The sequence below is a fragment of the Nyctereutes procyonoides genome, unplaced genomic scaffold, assembly GCF_905146905.1.
Source record: "Nyctereutes procyonoides isolate TBG_1078 unplaced genomic scaffold, NYPRO_anot_genome, whole genome shotgun sequence".
NCBI classification, from domain to species: domain Eukaryota; kingdom Metazoa; phylum Chordata; class Mammalia; order Carnivora; family Canidae; genus Nyctereutes; species Nyctereutes procyonoides.
Genome location: NW_026575147.1, coordinates 9,903,067 through 9,918,557, shown reverse-complemented (window position 1 = coordinate 9,918,557; position 15,491 = coordinate 9,903,067). Strand labels below are relative to the sequence as shown.

The 15,491-nt window shown below is 49.9% G+C and overlaps 1 protein-coding gene across 2 annotated transcripts in view; it reads right to left on the bottom strand.

Annotated features, from left to right (window-relative positions):
• SFXN5 (sideroflexin 5) overlaps positions 1-15,491 on the bottom strand; it is a 122,221-nt gene that overhangs the window by 24,837 nt on the left and 81,893 nt on the right. For both annotated transcript variants that reach the window (XM_055312684.1, XM_055312683.1), the window contains one exon: positions 1,862-1,977. In XM_055312684.1, the coding sequence (XP_055168659.1) occupies positions 1,862-1,977 (116 nt within the window). The remainder of the gene's footprint in view (positions 1-1,861; positions 1,978-15,491) is intronic.

The window sequence follows — 15,491 nt, the reverse complement described above, 5'->3', positions numbered from 1 at the left end:
ACTGCTGCTAAGCACATCTGGCTGAGTAGAATAATTCATGGAGTTGCTCAGGAAGCCTTATTCCAAACACCAGAAAAAAACACCCCTGTCTTCCCACCAAACAGATTCAAAAAGAGCAGATCCCTGTCACCTGCCACGTGTGGGGGAGGGGTGGCAACACAGAAGTGGCCCCAGGAAGGGGCCTGTGCCCAGGGAGGTGCCTCGACAGCGGGTGCAGGGCTGGGGAGGAAGCATATGGAGGACTCTAAAAACAAAGCAGGCGCTGAGAGGACCAGGGCAAACAGCTGGGGCCTGCTGAGTCGCATGAGGCTCCTGGTGCTGAAGGAGGACAGAGATTCTGGGGTTTACTTTTTTTTGACACCCTTAAAGACAAAAATTTGGAAGATCTTGCATCTCCTGGCTCTGGATGAGACCCTTTCTTAGTGATAAGAGGTCAGCTTTATGAGCAGGAAATGCGTCTGCAGAGTGTCTGCTGTGTCTCCATATGGGGTTGCCTGGGTCTTATAGGGGGTCTTATAAGGTTTTGGGGAGTGGGGGCATGGTCAAGGCATGGCTCAGAGGCAGTTCTGCACTCTGATGGTCACCGTGGGGAGTTCTTTCAACCCCAGGGGCTTCCGGCCCTCAGAGAAGGCTCAAGGAATGGCTCATAGCTCACAGACCCCAGGAGCCTTCCCCTAGACAGCAAGGGGCTGATGACCCTGCCAAGTTGAGGGAAGCCCAGGGTTGCAGAGAAGCCTGGGGTTCCCTGCTGCTTGCACCATGAGGAGAGCGCCCATGGCTGGCCTCCCTCTCAGCACGTCAGGTTGGATGGGAGGTTGGGGTCAGGTAGGAAATTGAGGCCATATCCCCTTCAATGATGGATAGGTTCAGGGTTGAAAATTTCTCCCAGGAACCTGAGTCCTGTATGATCAGCCTCTGGAAGGCTTGGGAGGAGGTTCCTCCAGTCTCCTAATTAGGTGTTGGAATGATGCAGAAAGCAGAAGATGCAGTGCTGGCACTGGCGCCCCTGAGGAGCAGCTTTGCCCCTCCTAAGCCTGGGATGGCACTCACTTTCTCCGAGACCAGTGGAGAGGGGAGCGCCAGGACAAGAGAAGGGTCTTCCCTCATCAGAGGATTATAGAGAAGGTCTCACTGACAGAGGTGAAGCTTGGGGCCCATTGTGGGAGCTGATGAGGGGCAGTGGCTGGAGCAGAGGGGAATGCTCAGCTACACACACCTGGCTCCCCATACCAGCACTCGGAGGCCAGAGCAAGACAAGCAGCTCATTACCACTAGGATGAAGGCAGAGAAAGCATGAGGAGACCTAGAATTTTCTAAGAAATTACAGTTGCTGGAGTGGGTGAGGCCGGTGAAATGAGGAGTAAAAGAGGGCCTTCTTGCAGCAAGCTGTTCTTCCCCAGACCCCCACCTCAGCCACACTTGGTCCCTGGGGAGGTATCATCTGCAGAAGCGCCTATCAGCACAGACCCGAGAGCCACCCGCAGCCACGCTTCCTCTTCTTGCCCAGGAGGCCGCAAAGGCCCAGGGAGCAGGGCCCCAGGTCCCGGGGTAAGGGAAAGAAAGCTCTGGGGGGTCTCCTCTGCCCTTTCCAATTAACAGATCAGAGAAGCCAGGTCCTGAGGGGCTGAGACAAGAGATGGGATGTCTTATAGTGGTGACGATGGATGGAAAGAAGGAGGGATGTGCAGGGATAGGCGTGGCCGGGGCCAGGGCTGGGGGCCCAAATGGGGGGCAGGGTAGGGCGGGAGTGCAGATCGAGAGGACAAAGCAAAGGCCCTGTGCATAGAGGGCCCTGAGGAACAAAACCCTCTCCCTGTCGCTGGCCTCCCCACTGGCCCCACTGAGACCCCGGATGACCCACGTGTCTGGCTGCAATCTTGGAGGAGCCCACGAGGTTGCCGTCACCATCCAGGACATCGATCCCTTCCTCCAGCTCCCCATACCGCATCAGGACCACGTTGCAGATGTTGGCACTGGCTGGAGGCGGGGGGGGGGGGGCAAAGAGGCAGGAGTGAGAGGTGAGGATGCCATTCCACCTGGTGGAGAAAGCTACTGGGCTGCACCCAAGCCCCCCTACCCCAAGCAACAACAGTCCTGAGTAAGCGTCTAGTCTGCGTTCAGATGCGGTGGGTGATGGGTGCCCACCTGCCCGGCTGACCACCAGCCTGTTAAGGGACTTGGGGGCCCTTAAGAACCTGGTGAGCAAAGGTGTAAACTAATCAGGTGAGAGAGTGGGGACAGGGTTCAGGAGCCGAAGAGTGACCAGTTATCAAGGGAGCTGCTTTCTTTTCCTTGGGGGGTGGACCTGGCAGGCAGGCCAAGTGAACACCCATCTGGGAGGGTTCCCCGCTGCAAGACCCCCACCAGCCCCCAATGTCTCACCATCAGCAACTCAGGCCCTTGGGCTGCCTTTCTGGGTATCTTCCTGAGATGGCAGCCCCCCATATTCAGCCCTTTGCTCCTCAGAGTGAACCAAGTTCCCAGAGATTAGCTTCTCTGACAGCAGGTGCCAGAGCAGGCAGGAACCTCAGTGTTCACCCAGCACCACCCCCTCATCATATGGATGGAAAATGAGGCTCGGGGGAGGGGGTGACTTATCTGAGGTCACACAGCGAGGTGGGACAGAGCTAGTCCTTTGGGTACTCAGGAGATGGGAGGGTTTGGGGATGGAGGGCCCTGGGGTGGGGTCAGGCGGAGCTAAAGGCCGACCTTTTCCATCCTCGCTTCAGATGGTTGGGTTCCCTCCCTTGGCTATGAGATCATGACAGATCTGGGCTGAGGGGAGGGTTCCTGGCTCCTTAGTTAGACACTGGGTGCCAGAGTTTGGGGGCCACTCATCAGCTGGTGACTAGCCCCAGGAGTCTCCCTCTGTTCCTCTCAACTGGAGCCCAGGGGCCTGAGCCTGGGCCCTGGGGGGCAGGGCGGCTGTGGTGCTGACCTTGCCTGACCTCCTTCAGCCTTGCTCCAGGATAAAAGTGGGGGGACTTGAGGGTGGTGGGTGGGTGGGGAGTGGGGGGGTGACAAATGTGGAGGCCGCCTGCTGCACTCCTCCCCCAAAAGCGCCTTGCTGTGTTTAAAGTTTTAATTTTTGCTAATTAATGTCAATTAATTTTGTATAATGAGTGTTTAATTTTGGGGAGTGTGTGAGCCTGGGAGCGACTGCAGTTCTGGGCTGTGAACGCTGATTAGCATCAACACCTGCTGCTTCCCCACTCCCTCCAGTGGGGGGGCACGAGGGTTTGGGGAGCTGCAGGGCTGCGGGGCCTAGTGGGCAGGTGGAGTGGGAGGAGGACCACAGATGCTCCTGGTGCCTGAGCCAAGGCTGGGGAGCAGGCGGTGAGGGTGCTTGCAGCTGGGGGACAGGGTTCTGCAGGTGAGGGGTGGCTCGAGACCCTCAGGGTCTCTGAGCCTCAGTCTCCCGTTTCAATGAATTGGGGAGGTGGAATAAACAGAGGGGAAGACCAAGATGCTCTGCAGTCTTTGGAGAAGAAAAGCAGGAGACCAAATACAGTTTTAAAATGTATTTACAGCACATATGCCGTCTCTGAGTAGCTCTTGTATTTCCACACGACACTCAGCCGCAGTGGTAACCATGGGCAGACCTCTTCTGTGCTGGTTGCCTCCTGTCCTCCCAGCAGCTACACTCACCTGTCTTATACAGCCAGGGACGGGCTTGTGAGACATCTGGCAAGGTTTTGAGACATGTTTGATGATCGCAACCTGGGTTTGGGGTTGCTGCTGTCATCTAGCAGGTGCTAGATCCAGAGGTGTTGCTAAACATCCTACCATGCACAGCCCTCGCCACAAAGAATGATCTGGCCCAAAATGTAAGTAGTGACGTTGAGAAACCCTTGTCTTACATGGAGACTGGCAGAAGGAAGAGGGTGAATCCAAGGTAAAGAAGGAGAGGTTGGGGCCTGGATTTGGGGCCAGCTGGGCTTGAGTTACAGTCGTGGCTTTGATTCTTGTCCCCTTCACCCCCAGAGGTGAACTCTTGCCAGCCCTGGGTGCTCCCCAGGTTTAGGGCCTAGAAGGGCCCCCCAGAATGGCCTTGGGAAGCAGACACCTGGCCTGTGTGTTAGTGACTCGCCCTCTAGTGGCGGCAGGAACACTCTGCATTACTCACACCTCTGGGGCTGCCCCAGACCTTGGTTCCTAGGAGACCCAACAAAACCACTGGAGGGGATTTTGGGGTTTTCTGCCCTGAAAGGCACCGATCTCTGCCCTCTGAGAATCCTTTACACCACTGCCACACCACCACACTACCACCACTGCAGGTAAGACAAAACTAAAGGAATGTGGTCCAGGCAACCGGCATCTGCCTGAAGTCAGGAGCCACCAGTTCATTCTGTGACCTGAAGCAGCCACCCTTACCAGGCTTCCCTGGATGTAAAAGGGGGTGCTGTATTTAGCATCTCTATGGGACCTCTGGGCACTAGCTGAGGTCACATGGAATGTCAACTTCTGCACCCAAGCCCCCACCAGGTTAGGGGAAGCCAAGGACAGCTGAAATATGTCTAGCTCCTTGCTGCATGCATGTGCACATGCGCGTGTGCACAGATGCAGGAGACAAAGAAGAGAGTATTTGGAGGTGGTGGCTAACCAGTCCCAGACTTATGGTGGCATCTTGCTTGCTCTCTGCAATTTCCAAATGTAAAATGTAGTCATAGCAGACAGAGTAGGACTTTGGTTCAAACACAAAACTACTTAGGATGAAACATAAAGCAGGAAAAGAAGTGAAAACCCAATGCCCTTCCCCTCTAACAGCCCCTCCAGGACAGTTTGGGCATGAGAAAGCCCTCTTCTCATCTCAGCTGCTTGGATGGAAAAAAGACAGAGAAAACCCGAAGAGCCACCCTAAAATGATAGCACCCCAAGCTCTTCCTCCCTCAAAACACCCATAGTTCTCACTGCCTACTCAAATGACACCTGCCCGGTAATATTTTCTATTGACTGTACACTGGTGGTGCATTTATTGAGCACCTGCTGTATGCACAGGTTACTAGCTATTCCTGTCTTTGAGCAATGAGAACATGCGACTGTTTCAGTGATTTCATTTCCATGATCTCATCCAGAACTTTCATTTCTATTGTATTCCTTTCAAACCTCCCTGGTCCTTCCTATCCCACTCCTGGCAAGTCCAGCTCCTAAGTCACAAGCACTGAGAGCCTACATAAATGAAAAAGAGAGAGAAAGAGAGACCAACCGTGGGCCATGGGTCTCCTTTCTAGCACACCAGCAATATCTATTATTGACAGTATCAGCAGGTTAATTAAGCAGTCTGTTAGTGATAATGTTAAGAAAGCTGGCACATTTTCAACTCAGATTGACACCATTCAAGACTCAGGCATAACTGACGTTGGAGAAGCTATGCTGAGAGATGTCACAAGATGAGAGAGAGACAGAGAGAGAGAGAGAGAGAGAGAGGGAGAGAGAGAGATCATTTCACACTGATGGCAAGCTCAGTGTCAAGTCCTGAGGAAAATATGCTCTTGATTGCTGCAGATGTTCTCACATCAGACCCATCGTGATGCAAAATCATGCAGATTGTGAACAGCTAATGAAGAACCCCATGTAAAAGGGACAGTGCAGGGAAGAAGAAAGAGCAGTAGACAGAAAGACAAATGTACCAAAAAAAAGTTCTCAAAAAGAAGACTACAGGGGCGCTTGCCCCCCAACCTAGCACAGGAACAAACACACAGATCAGCCGAGTTCACAGTCCAGAAACACACCTACCTGTAGGCGAAATGAGTTTGTGGTAAAGCAGCTCCATGACTCACAACAAAGGGTCATTCAAACAGGAAGGTGAAGCAATGGGCTATTGGGCTATTCATGTGGAGAAAACAAAAATATCTCAAGTCCTGGGTTCTATGATGCTTTCTCCATATTTTAATGTTTTAAAAATCATGATGTGCCTTACGACAGACGCCGGGCTGGGGGTGGGGGGGAGAGGAAACCTTACCCGCTCCCCCCTGGGACCGCCTGTGCATGTGTAAACTTTGCCACGTGTAGAGGTTCATTCAAGTGTCACCTCAGCTACCCATAGCAGTCTGCACAGAATTTGAACTTAAACTTAGATTCCTAATTGTTGCCTAAAACATCTTTTTAGAACTTACACTATAATGGAGCACGGACATGAAAAGTTATTGTACATGCAGAAGATCGTCTGCCAGATACCAGGCAATGCAATTAAAGACAGCAGAAATTGCCAAACCATAGATAGCTACCCTAAAGAAATGCTTGCCCATATGCACAAAGAGACATTTACAAGGATGTTAATTATAGCACTGTTTGTAAGAGCAAATAATTAGAAACAACCTAAATGTCCACCATTAGGGAACTCACATGGGAAGATCTCCAAAACAATCTTATATGAAAAAAGCTACCGAGTATGTACAGGATGATTTACTATATGTAAAACCCGATCATTGGTGTATACATACCGTGTACCCATAAATCCGTAGGTAATGTTTTGGAAGGCTCACACCTCACACAGTGATCCCCTTGGGAAGGGAACTAAATTTAGAAATTAGAGGTTGTTGAAAGTCTTCCACTTTCTTTGCCTCCTTTTTCTAAACACCATTTGAATTTTTACAATGAGAACATACCATGCTTTACTTGTCTAAGAACTGAAAAGAAATTGCCAAACTTCCTAAAGTAGATCACAAAAATTTGAAAACCAGCAAGGATTGGTGTGACCTACTGGCAGTTCCTACACTTAGGTGTGTACAGGGGAGAAACTTCCTAAAGAAGCTGATTAACTTCAGGAGGAGTTTTAGCTTCAAGTAAAGAAAAAAAAAGAAGCCACAAGTATAACCAAGTAGGAAATGCAGACCAAAAAATCCCCAAATTCTTTTATATGCTTTGAAATTATACTCTTGGTTTTAGGGTCAAGAAGGGTCAAGATTAGACATAGAGTTACAAAAAGCAGTGGTAGCCGTGACGCTATGTTTAACAACCAATGTCCAAAAGAGAAGTGGAAAATGTGAGCAAGGCTCAGACTCAAACTCTGTGATCTTGAAGAAAGTGACTCAGATTGGATGTGTAGTGAAGGCTTGTTTATTTCTTCACCTGAGCAGGAAATATAGTCCTCTCCTCGAAAGGCTATTGTATTAATGCCCCCTTATAACTGAGGCATCTGAGCATTGAGAAATATGGCCCTTGATATCTGTGAATCATATTATAAGAAATGGGAAGTGGGAAAATGTATTTTATGTGACAAAGAGCCGCTACTACTCATCAACAGAGGGTCATGATGACTGACTCCCAACAGCTTTTCTACCCCCGGAAGGCTAGTCCTAACTAATTATAATAAATCCCTCCCTTGGGGCACTTGAGTGGCTCAGTTGGTTGAGCGTCTGCCTTCAGCCCAGGTCATGATCTTGGGGTCTGGGACCCAGCCCCGCATCGGGCTCCCTGCTCCATGGGGAGCCTGCTTCTCCCTCTCCCTCTGCTGCTCCCCCTGCCTGTGCTCTCTCAATCTAAAAAATATATATATAAAATAAATCCCTCCCTTGCCAGTGATTGATTGAGGAAGGGACATGTGACCAACTCTAGCCAGTGAGGGATGTCTGCAGGGGACTTCTGGGAAAGGTCTCCTCTCATTGAGGAAGCAGCAGCAGAGCCTCCTGTCCTCTGGGCCATGGTGGGCCTGTGTGTGGTCCTTGGAGTTGCTGCTGCCATTTTAGGACACGAAAGGGACTAGCCTCCAGATGAAGTCCCTGGCAGAGCACAGAGATGGAAGGAAGGGCCACCAATGCCTCACACAGCACTCGACCTTTGTGAAGTGATACATTTATGTATTTAATTAAGCCAGTGTGAGTCTGGTACCTTTGGCCAAAACATTCATAAAACGTAGAAAGAGCCTTGACAGTTATTAAGAAAAAAATATAGTCATTGAAAACACCCCAAAATATTCAAGTAGGAATTAATAAAAGAAATAATAAAAATTCAATGAACATGAACTTGATCTTACTAATAGTCAAAGATAGATTTTTTAATCTAGAGAAAAGTCAATCTGCAGGTGTTCTCTGGATGTGTTGGAGACTAATCCTCATTGGTAAAATGGTTTACAAATAGTATGTGTCTTGTTATCTCACTTTGTTGATGGAGACTTCTGGCATATAGTGTAACATGTCATCAAACAGGCAGTCCTTTCCCCTCTGGTATACACTGTCTGTGTCATCAAGAAATGCTGCCACTCCCCAATGTTCATCTCTATTTTCTTCTAGAAGCTTTAACATTGTACTTTTCATGTTTAGGTCTTTAACCTCTCTGGAATTTATTTTTGTGTGTGGTATGAAATAGGGATCTCCTTTTTTCTCTTTTCTATCTGAAAACCCAAACATCCAATAAAATTAAGAAAAAATTCTCAACCATTCTGGGAATTGGAAACATACAAATTAAAATGAGAAAAGAACCATTTCAGATGGACAGAAGTTTTTCTTTGAGATTGATAACACCAAATGTAGGGAAACAAAAACTTAAACCTTGTAGGCAGAGTAAAAAGCCAGTATGCTCATTTGGCAATACCTAGCAAAGCGAGGTATGTACATATCCTCTGGTGTGGCCATTCCATTTCTAGGTACTGAGCCTTGACTGGTGATTCTCAACACTGGCTGCATAACTGAAACTAAATCTAAGGTTGGGTCCAGATCTCTGCATTTTTTAAAGCCCCCCAGATGGCTGTTTGAAAACCTCTGCCCTGGAGGAGTTCCTGCTACTCGTGCACATAGGGACACACCTACAATGTTGTGTAGTGCAGTGCTATTGTGGTTCTTACAAAGGATAAGCTGAGATTTTAGGACTGCCCTATAAAGATGTCTATAATTTATTGAGGTTAAAATGCAGTTTAGGGATCCCTGGGTGGCGCAGTGGTTTGGCGCCTGCCTTTGGCCCGGGGCGCGATTCTGGAGACCCGGGATCGAATCCCACATCGGGCTCCCGGTGCATGGAGCCTGCTTCCCCCTCTGCCTGTGTCTCTGCCTCTCTCTCTCTCACTGTGTGCCTATCATAAATAAATAAAAATTAAAAAAAATATATTTATAAAATGCAGTTTACAGAACAGTATCCATGGTATGATTTCATTTGTATTACATATGTATTTATATAGGCATATTTATGTTATATATAGATACAATAATAAATAGAGATCCCTACATTTTTAGATGTTAGCTCAAATTTGGAGGGATATGCACAAACTTACTCTGGAGAGCAAAGTAGGATTGTTTACTTTATAATACAATCATGTATTATCAGGAAAAAAATAGAATCATTTTTATTAAAACAGATACAAAAACATTCCAGTGGCAACTAGGAGACAAGCTTCCATCTTGGGTCCGGACTGACACTAGATAAAGTTTTCTCCACTCTACTTCCTCTCTCTCTTTCTCTCTCTCTCTCTCCTATATTGTGGGTCATATGTGCACACAGTAAATAATTCAAATCATATAGAAGTTTACCCTTATAATAAAACCAGCTCCTTCCAAGCTTTGACTCTTAGCTTCCCCTGCACCTTCCCCAGAGGCAGCCACTCTACCCAGGCTCTCATGTCTCTGCCAGACACAGTCGATGTATGTACAAGTGGAGATGTATGCACATCACCACCTGAAACACACATACACACACACTCAAGTGAATCACACTGGAAGAGAGCCCCAGCCCTGCCTTCAGAGGAGGGATGATTATCAAATGGGGATGTACACCCTAATGCTTGATTTCATGATCTTTCCCAATATTCCACCCAAAAGGCAGTGCTATCTGACACAGATTTTCTTTTAAATAGCTTGAGGATTTTAGTATGGGTTTCACAGCCCAACTAAAGTGTCACAGACTCAGGACTGGGAATTTTGGGATTGAAAAATCAGCTTGTAAATTTAGGTGTAGGTTGACTCTGAAGTTCAGGATCTCTTCACAAAAGATTCCTGCTAACACATTCATCTTCTGGAAAACTCCCTTTTATCACAGCTGCTCCCTAGCTTAAAATTCTTCAGCAGCTCCCTATTAACCATAAGGTAAAGCTCCAACTCTAAGCCACCATCCAAGGCCCCAGTGGTCCTCTGCATGGGCCCTTCCCCCGTAAGCCTGGCCCACTCCCACTGGCTCTATTCCTCTTGCATTCATAACCCGCTCCCCTGCCTTGGGCTTCCCACCTTCTGTGTCTCTGGATTTCTCTACTATCTGGATTTCAGTCATTATAAAATCTCTGACCCAGAAGGCCATTCATTCAATATGCATTCACTGAGCACCTACTGTATGCCAGGTCCTGGGCCAGCTGCCCAAGAACAGGTGACTTGATCACACAGGAATCCCCCTTCACAGCTTTTTGGGCCAGGCTGCTACTTGGACGCTTCCCTAATTGATGGGTCAGGCAGCTCATTGCAATAATAATCTGTCAGTTTTTCAGAAGATCCTGCAACCATTGCTGGGCTCCCACTTAGATGTGGAGCATCTCTTGACATGTGGAGTCCAGAACTAAACAGACTCCTTCCTTTGTTCTGGGTTCTCTGTTTCTAGTAATGTAGCTGAAGTCTGAGTGGGCCTCCTCAGAGCCATACACCACACTGCAGACATATTCTGAGCATATGGCCCACAATCCCCGGATCTTTATCCTAAGTAGTCTGGCCAAGTCAGGTCTTCAGCAAGCCTACACTCGTGTAGCTGCATTTTTTGAACAGCAAACCTTATATCAAAACTTGCAATCTTAGATCCTACACCTCTTACCCACGAATTCACAACCACTGCCAAGTTGCTATGCTTGTTCCTTGAATGCGACCCACTGTTGTATGTGACCAAGGCAGTTTTAACTGCAGGGGACAAGATTGACAACAGAGCCCTGGAAATGCATCACTAGAGATTTCTGTCTGGCTAACTTGGCCTCACTACCCATGTCCTCTTGGAAGCCGACACACAGTGGGGGCCCATGTCAGTTCTAGGGCTGCTCATGCTTATGGTACCCAGACCAGCGCACCTATCCTTCCAGATCTAACCCAGAAAGGCTGGAGAATGTGACCTGGATGACCTGGTAAGGTGGCCTATTGGTCATCCACCCTAGGCCTGCCAACTAAAAGTGTGAATGACAGTGTTAGTGAAAACTTACATAAGAAAACAAAAGATTCAAAAAATAATTTTAAAAATAAGAGTTAAAAAAAAAACACAGAATAAATGTCCAAGCAGCCATCAAATGTGGCTACCAACATCATCATGCTGGGGTTCCACTGTGGGTATCCAATTTCAAAGCCTTTCTGTCCAAGCACTCATTTGATCACTAAATACACCCACATTGAACACTGTGTGCCAGGCATAAAGTGAGCCTAGGGGCTGGGGATGAATGAGATCTCGTCCCTGTCTTGGGGAGCTCACAGTCTGATAAAGGAGGCAAACTCAGAAACGAAGTGGGCAGTTCTGGGTTACACATAAACACATACAGGGTGCTGTGTTCTAACCCTCACTGGGGCTACCAGGGAGGGCTTCTTGGAGGAGGTGGTGTCTGAGCTGAGAATCAAAGGCCTGGCAGTAAGAGAAGGTAGAAGAGGAGGCTGAGGTAATGGGAAGAATGGAGATTCCAGGCAAACAGGGTCACGTGCAAAGGCCTGGGGCTCCTGACAGAGGCAGACAGGAGGTCAAAATACACCACAGCTGCAAAGGAGTATGAGCAGGGCCCAGGTCAAGGAAAGGACCAGAGGGGCCTAAGGGCTGTGGACACCATATTATCATTGATCTGGATGGAAGGAGCATACGTCATGAGGCCCAGCTGGCACAGACACACCCTGCCGTCCTCTACCACAGGGGATGAGGCTGGAGGAGGTCAGGACTGAGCTTTGGGGCTTGGGCACACTGTTGTGGCCACCTCCTAGACCAGGCAAGCAAGGTGGCTCAAACACCAAGGGAGGGGCTGTGAAGGGGGATCAGTGACACCAAGACCCCTGTGGCCTGGTGGGTGAAAGGAGTGAGGAGATGGGGTGGGGTAGATGTGTGAACAGAAGACCTTCTCCAGAAGACGGCCCCAGCCTCCTGAAGAACAGACCCCTGGTAGTGCAGAGGTTTTTTTCCTGATGAAATAAGCTGTGACATTTAACATAGGGGACTGTTGCGGACAGCACAGGGAGAAGTCGCTTCCCGGCAAAGGGATGATGAGGCTGGCACTTTGGCCCATACAGGAAGGTTACTCCCTGTGCACGGGGGTGGGGGGGGGGTGGGGGGGTGGTGTCGGCTGGAGCTGGGGCTCGGGCCTCCCCTGAGGGAGCTCAAAGCCCACATGGGGGTCTTTGTTAGCACCTGACCCAGCCTGTCCCCTGCTGGATGTGGCCGGGCAGCTAGAGACAGGGGAGGTGATCTGCAGGTCACCTTCCTTCCCTAGGCCCTGCACACATATACACAGAGGCTGGGTGCTCGCTGGTGACACCTGGGGGTCCCTACCTCTCTCTCGGCCCCTGGCTAACGGCCCTGCCCCACACATGCCTGATGAGATGGGCCTACTGCTCTCACCAGGGTGCCCTCACAGCATCTGTGACCTTGCATTCCTCCCACTGGCCACTCCAGCCAGCTCCCGGCCCAAGGCCTCATGAGAAGGCTGTTGTGGGGCTAACTCCCCTGGAATGGACTCTGCTAGTGGAGACTGGCAGTTGGACCTGGAGGAGGGGGGTGTATTTTTCCAATGTCTCGACTGACCTTTAATTACACTGTTTGCCCAGCTCCCCAAACCATTAACTCCCACCTCACAGCAACCATCAATTAATGGAGGGCCTGCTCTGAGCTCGAGCTCCTGAACACAATTAAGCGTGACAGTCCACAAATAAGAAAGAACTGGAGAATTAATTAAGGTCTAAACAAATTAATTACCAGTCCCCAATCGATTCCAATGCCAGCACACATGCTCCTGAGCTCACCGTCTTTCCTAACATCTCCATGTATAAATAGAAACTGAGTTTTCCCACATGATTGCTACTCTGGACCGGGCACAGCAAGGCTCTGAAACCACCGTGAGGGAGAGAAAGGCTCAGTGGGCATCCTCGGGGCTTCTCAGATACTCAGCACGCGGGTACATGCACATACAACCACGGCTGAGAAACCAGGGTCAGCCTGGAGGAAGGGTGCTCCTGGTGGGGCACCTCTGGACCACATCCTGTTTCTCAGCTACATGGGTGACGGGTTATCGAAGTGGGCTGGGGTAGCGTGGGCTAGGCCTTTGAGGCTTGGGCTGTGGCCAGCTCAGGATAACTTTCAGAGAGTCTGAATGTGTTTATTCTGGCTCGCTCTGCCTCGGGTCCTCCCAGAGAGAGAGAATGTGGGGTGTGAAGGGGAGCAGAAGTCTGCTGGGGAAGCCAGGGAGAGCTGTGGGGCCCCTGCAAACCCAGGGGAGGCCTGTAGTGTTGTCACAGACATCCCGGGGGGGAAGAGGCTGAAGTGGGGTCTGGTCTAAGGTCGGGAGGGGTATGAGCAGTGTCAGGGATGGGATGGGAAATGAGGTGTCCTGTGCCCAGATCCCTCTCTTGGGCAGCATGTGGGGCCCAGTGAAGAGAGGTGTCCTCCTATCTTCCAGATTGCAGGCTGGAGTAGGGCAGAACTCGCTGGGTAGGGCAGCGGGGAGGAGCCACAAGTCCTGGGAGCCTCCTTCTTCCCTGAGCCTGAGTTCCCAGCCTGGCCAGGAAGGAGGGAGTGGGGATATGGCCTCTGAGCACAGGGCACACATGCCCCTTCAGGAACCCATCCTCCCCCAAGATCCCCTTCTGCTTCCTACTCACCTCACCAAGCCCCACCACACATCCCAATAACTGGGGCTTAATCCCATCATTTCCACTTGCCTCAAAGATTTCCTGTGACACTCATGGCATTGTGAATACTGTCTCCCCAACAGGCCAGGGGTCTGAAGGGGCAGAGGACCCTCTACAAGGTAAAGCAAGTCCTGGGCAAGCTTCTTGATGGCCTTGATGTTGGTATGGCCTGGCCTGGCCTAGCCTGCCATGGAAAGCAGGGTGAATGCCTAGAGGGACCTAGACCCTGCCAGCATGCAGTGAGGCTTAGAGAGGCTGTCTAAGCCTGAGAATAGAGTGAAGGGTAGCCAAGTGCAGGGGCTATGTGATGGCCTGAGAGGACAAAGGGCTCAGAAGGGAGTGAGGGGCATGTTTGATCATCTTACACACCACCGTGTATGCACACTACCGGAGGGGGTCAGCAGGTACCCATTTATAGACAAGCCTGGGAGGACATCGGGGGCCAGAGAGGTGGAAGGGAGGCAGGCACACGGCCAGGACTTGGGCAGCAGACCTGAGGAAGCAGCCAGAAAGGATTTGCTGCTCTGAGGGTCCTGGCAAACAAAGGACTATCAGGACTGCAAACCACATTGTGTGCAACCTGTGTAACTGGATAGGGATATGTGGGATCTCAAGACCTCTCAACAATGGCTGGACCTGGAGGTTCCTCTCGGATAAGACAGGAAGAGAGCTGGAGCCCAAAAGAGGGACAGAAAGTCTCAGGTAGGGATGGTAGACAGGGTCAAACCTGAAAGGAGGGACCTTCCTCCTGAAGGGGCCCCAGAAGTTAAGACCACCTTCAAGGTCATACAGCAAGATGGCCGGCAGGGCAAGGCTGGAATGGACCCCTGGCAAAGTCTTTGTTTGAACCTTGGCTCAAGGACAGATTACATCTTGGCCGAGTCCCACATCCAGTCCAGCGCAGCTAACAGCTGCCACCTTCCGAGGCTGCATCAGACCCTCCAGCCCAGGGTAGTGAGCAGTGTAAGATCGGCAGCCTTGTTTGCTAAATTAGGCCCCTTAACAAAGTCAGATCTAAAGAGTCATTCCATGAGGGGCCCATGCCAGAAATAGCTGAGAGTTCATTAAAAGTGTGGAGTTGCTATAGCAATTATCTGGGTCAGCTGACGCTCACTGGGCAGTTGGTCCTGGGAGTTCATTAGCCCCTGGCCATTGAGGAGGTGGGGCTGCCAGGTAATGATCTCCCACCTTCACAAAGGGGCTTTTCAGGTGCTCCAAAGCACTTTCCTATGAATGGAAGCTGATCTGTGGTCTCTTCTGATCTTCCTACAGCTCTGGCCTATAGGAAGGTATGGGTGTCCCCATTTTACAGATGAGGAGGTTGAACCCTGGAGGTGAAGAATGAGATTAGGACCATGAGTCTGGGTCTTATTCTGGCTCTTCAGACTCAGCCTTGGCACCCAGGAGGTCACAGGACCTCACACCACTCCTGTGGTATGCCCTCATCTTTGTGCTCTGGCATCAAATAGGAAATTTGGTATGATGGTTCAAGCCTCTTTTGACAACTAATCACGCACAGCCTCATGCTTCTGTCAATGTTTCTTTTTAGTTTGTAGAAGTCCAATGTGCTATCCATTGTGCCATGGAGCCACCTTCTTTTTAGTTTTTAAAAACTCCCTAGGCAAGGCGTGAGATTCTTTTTTTTTCTTTTTCTAAGATGTTATTTATTTATTTATTTATTTAAAATATTTTATTTATTTATTCCTGAGAGAGAGAGAG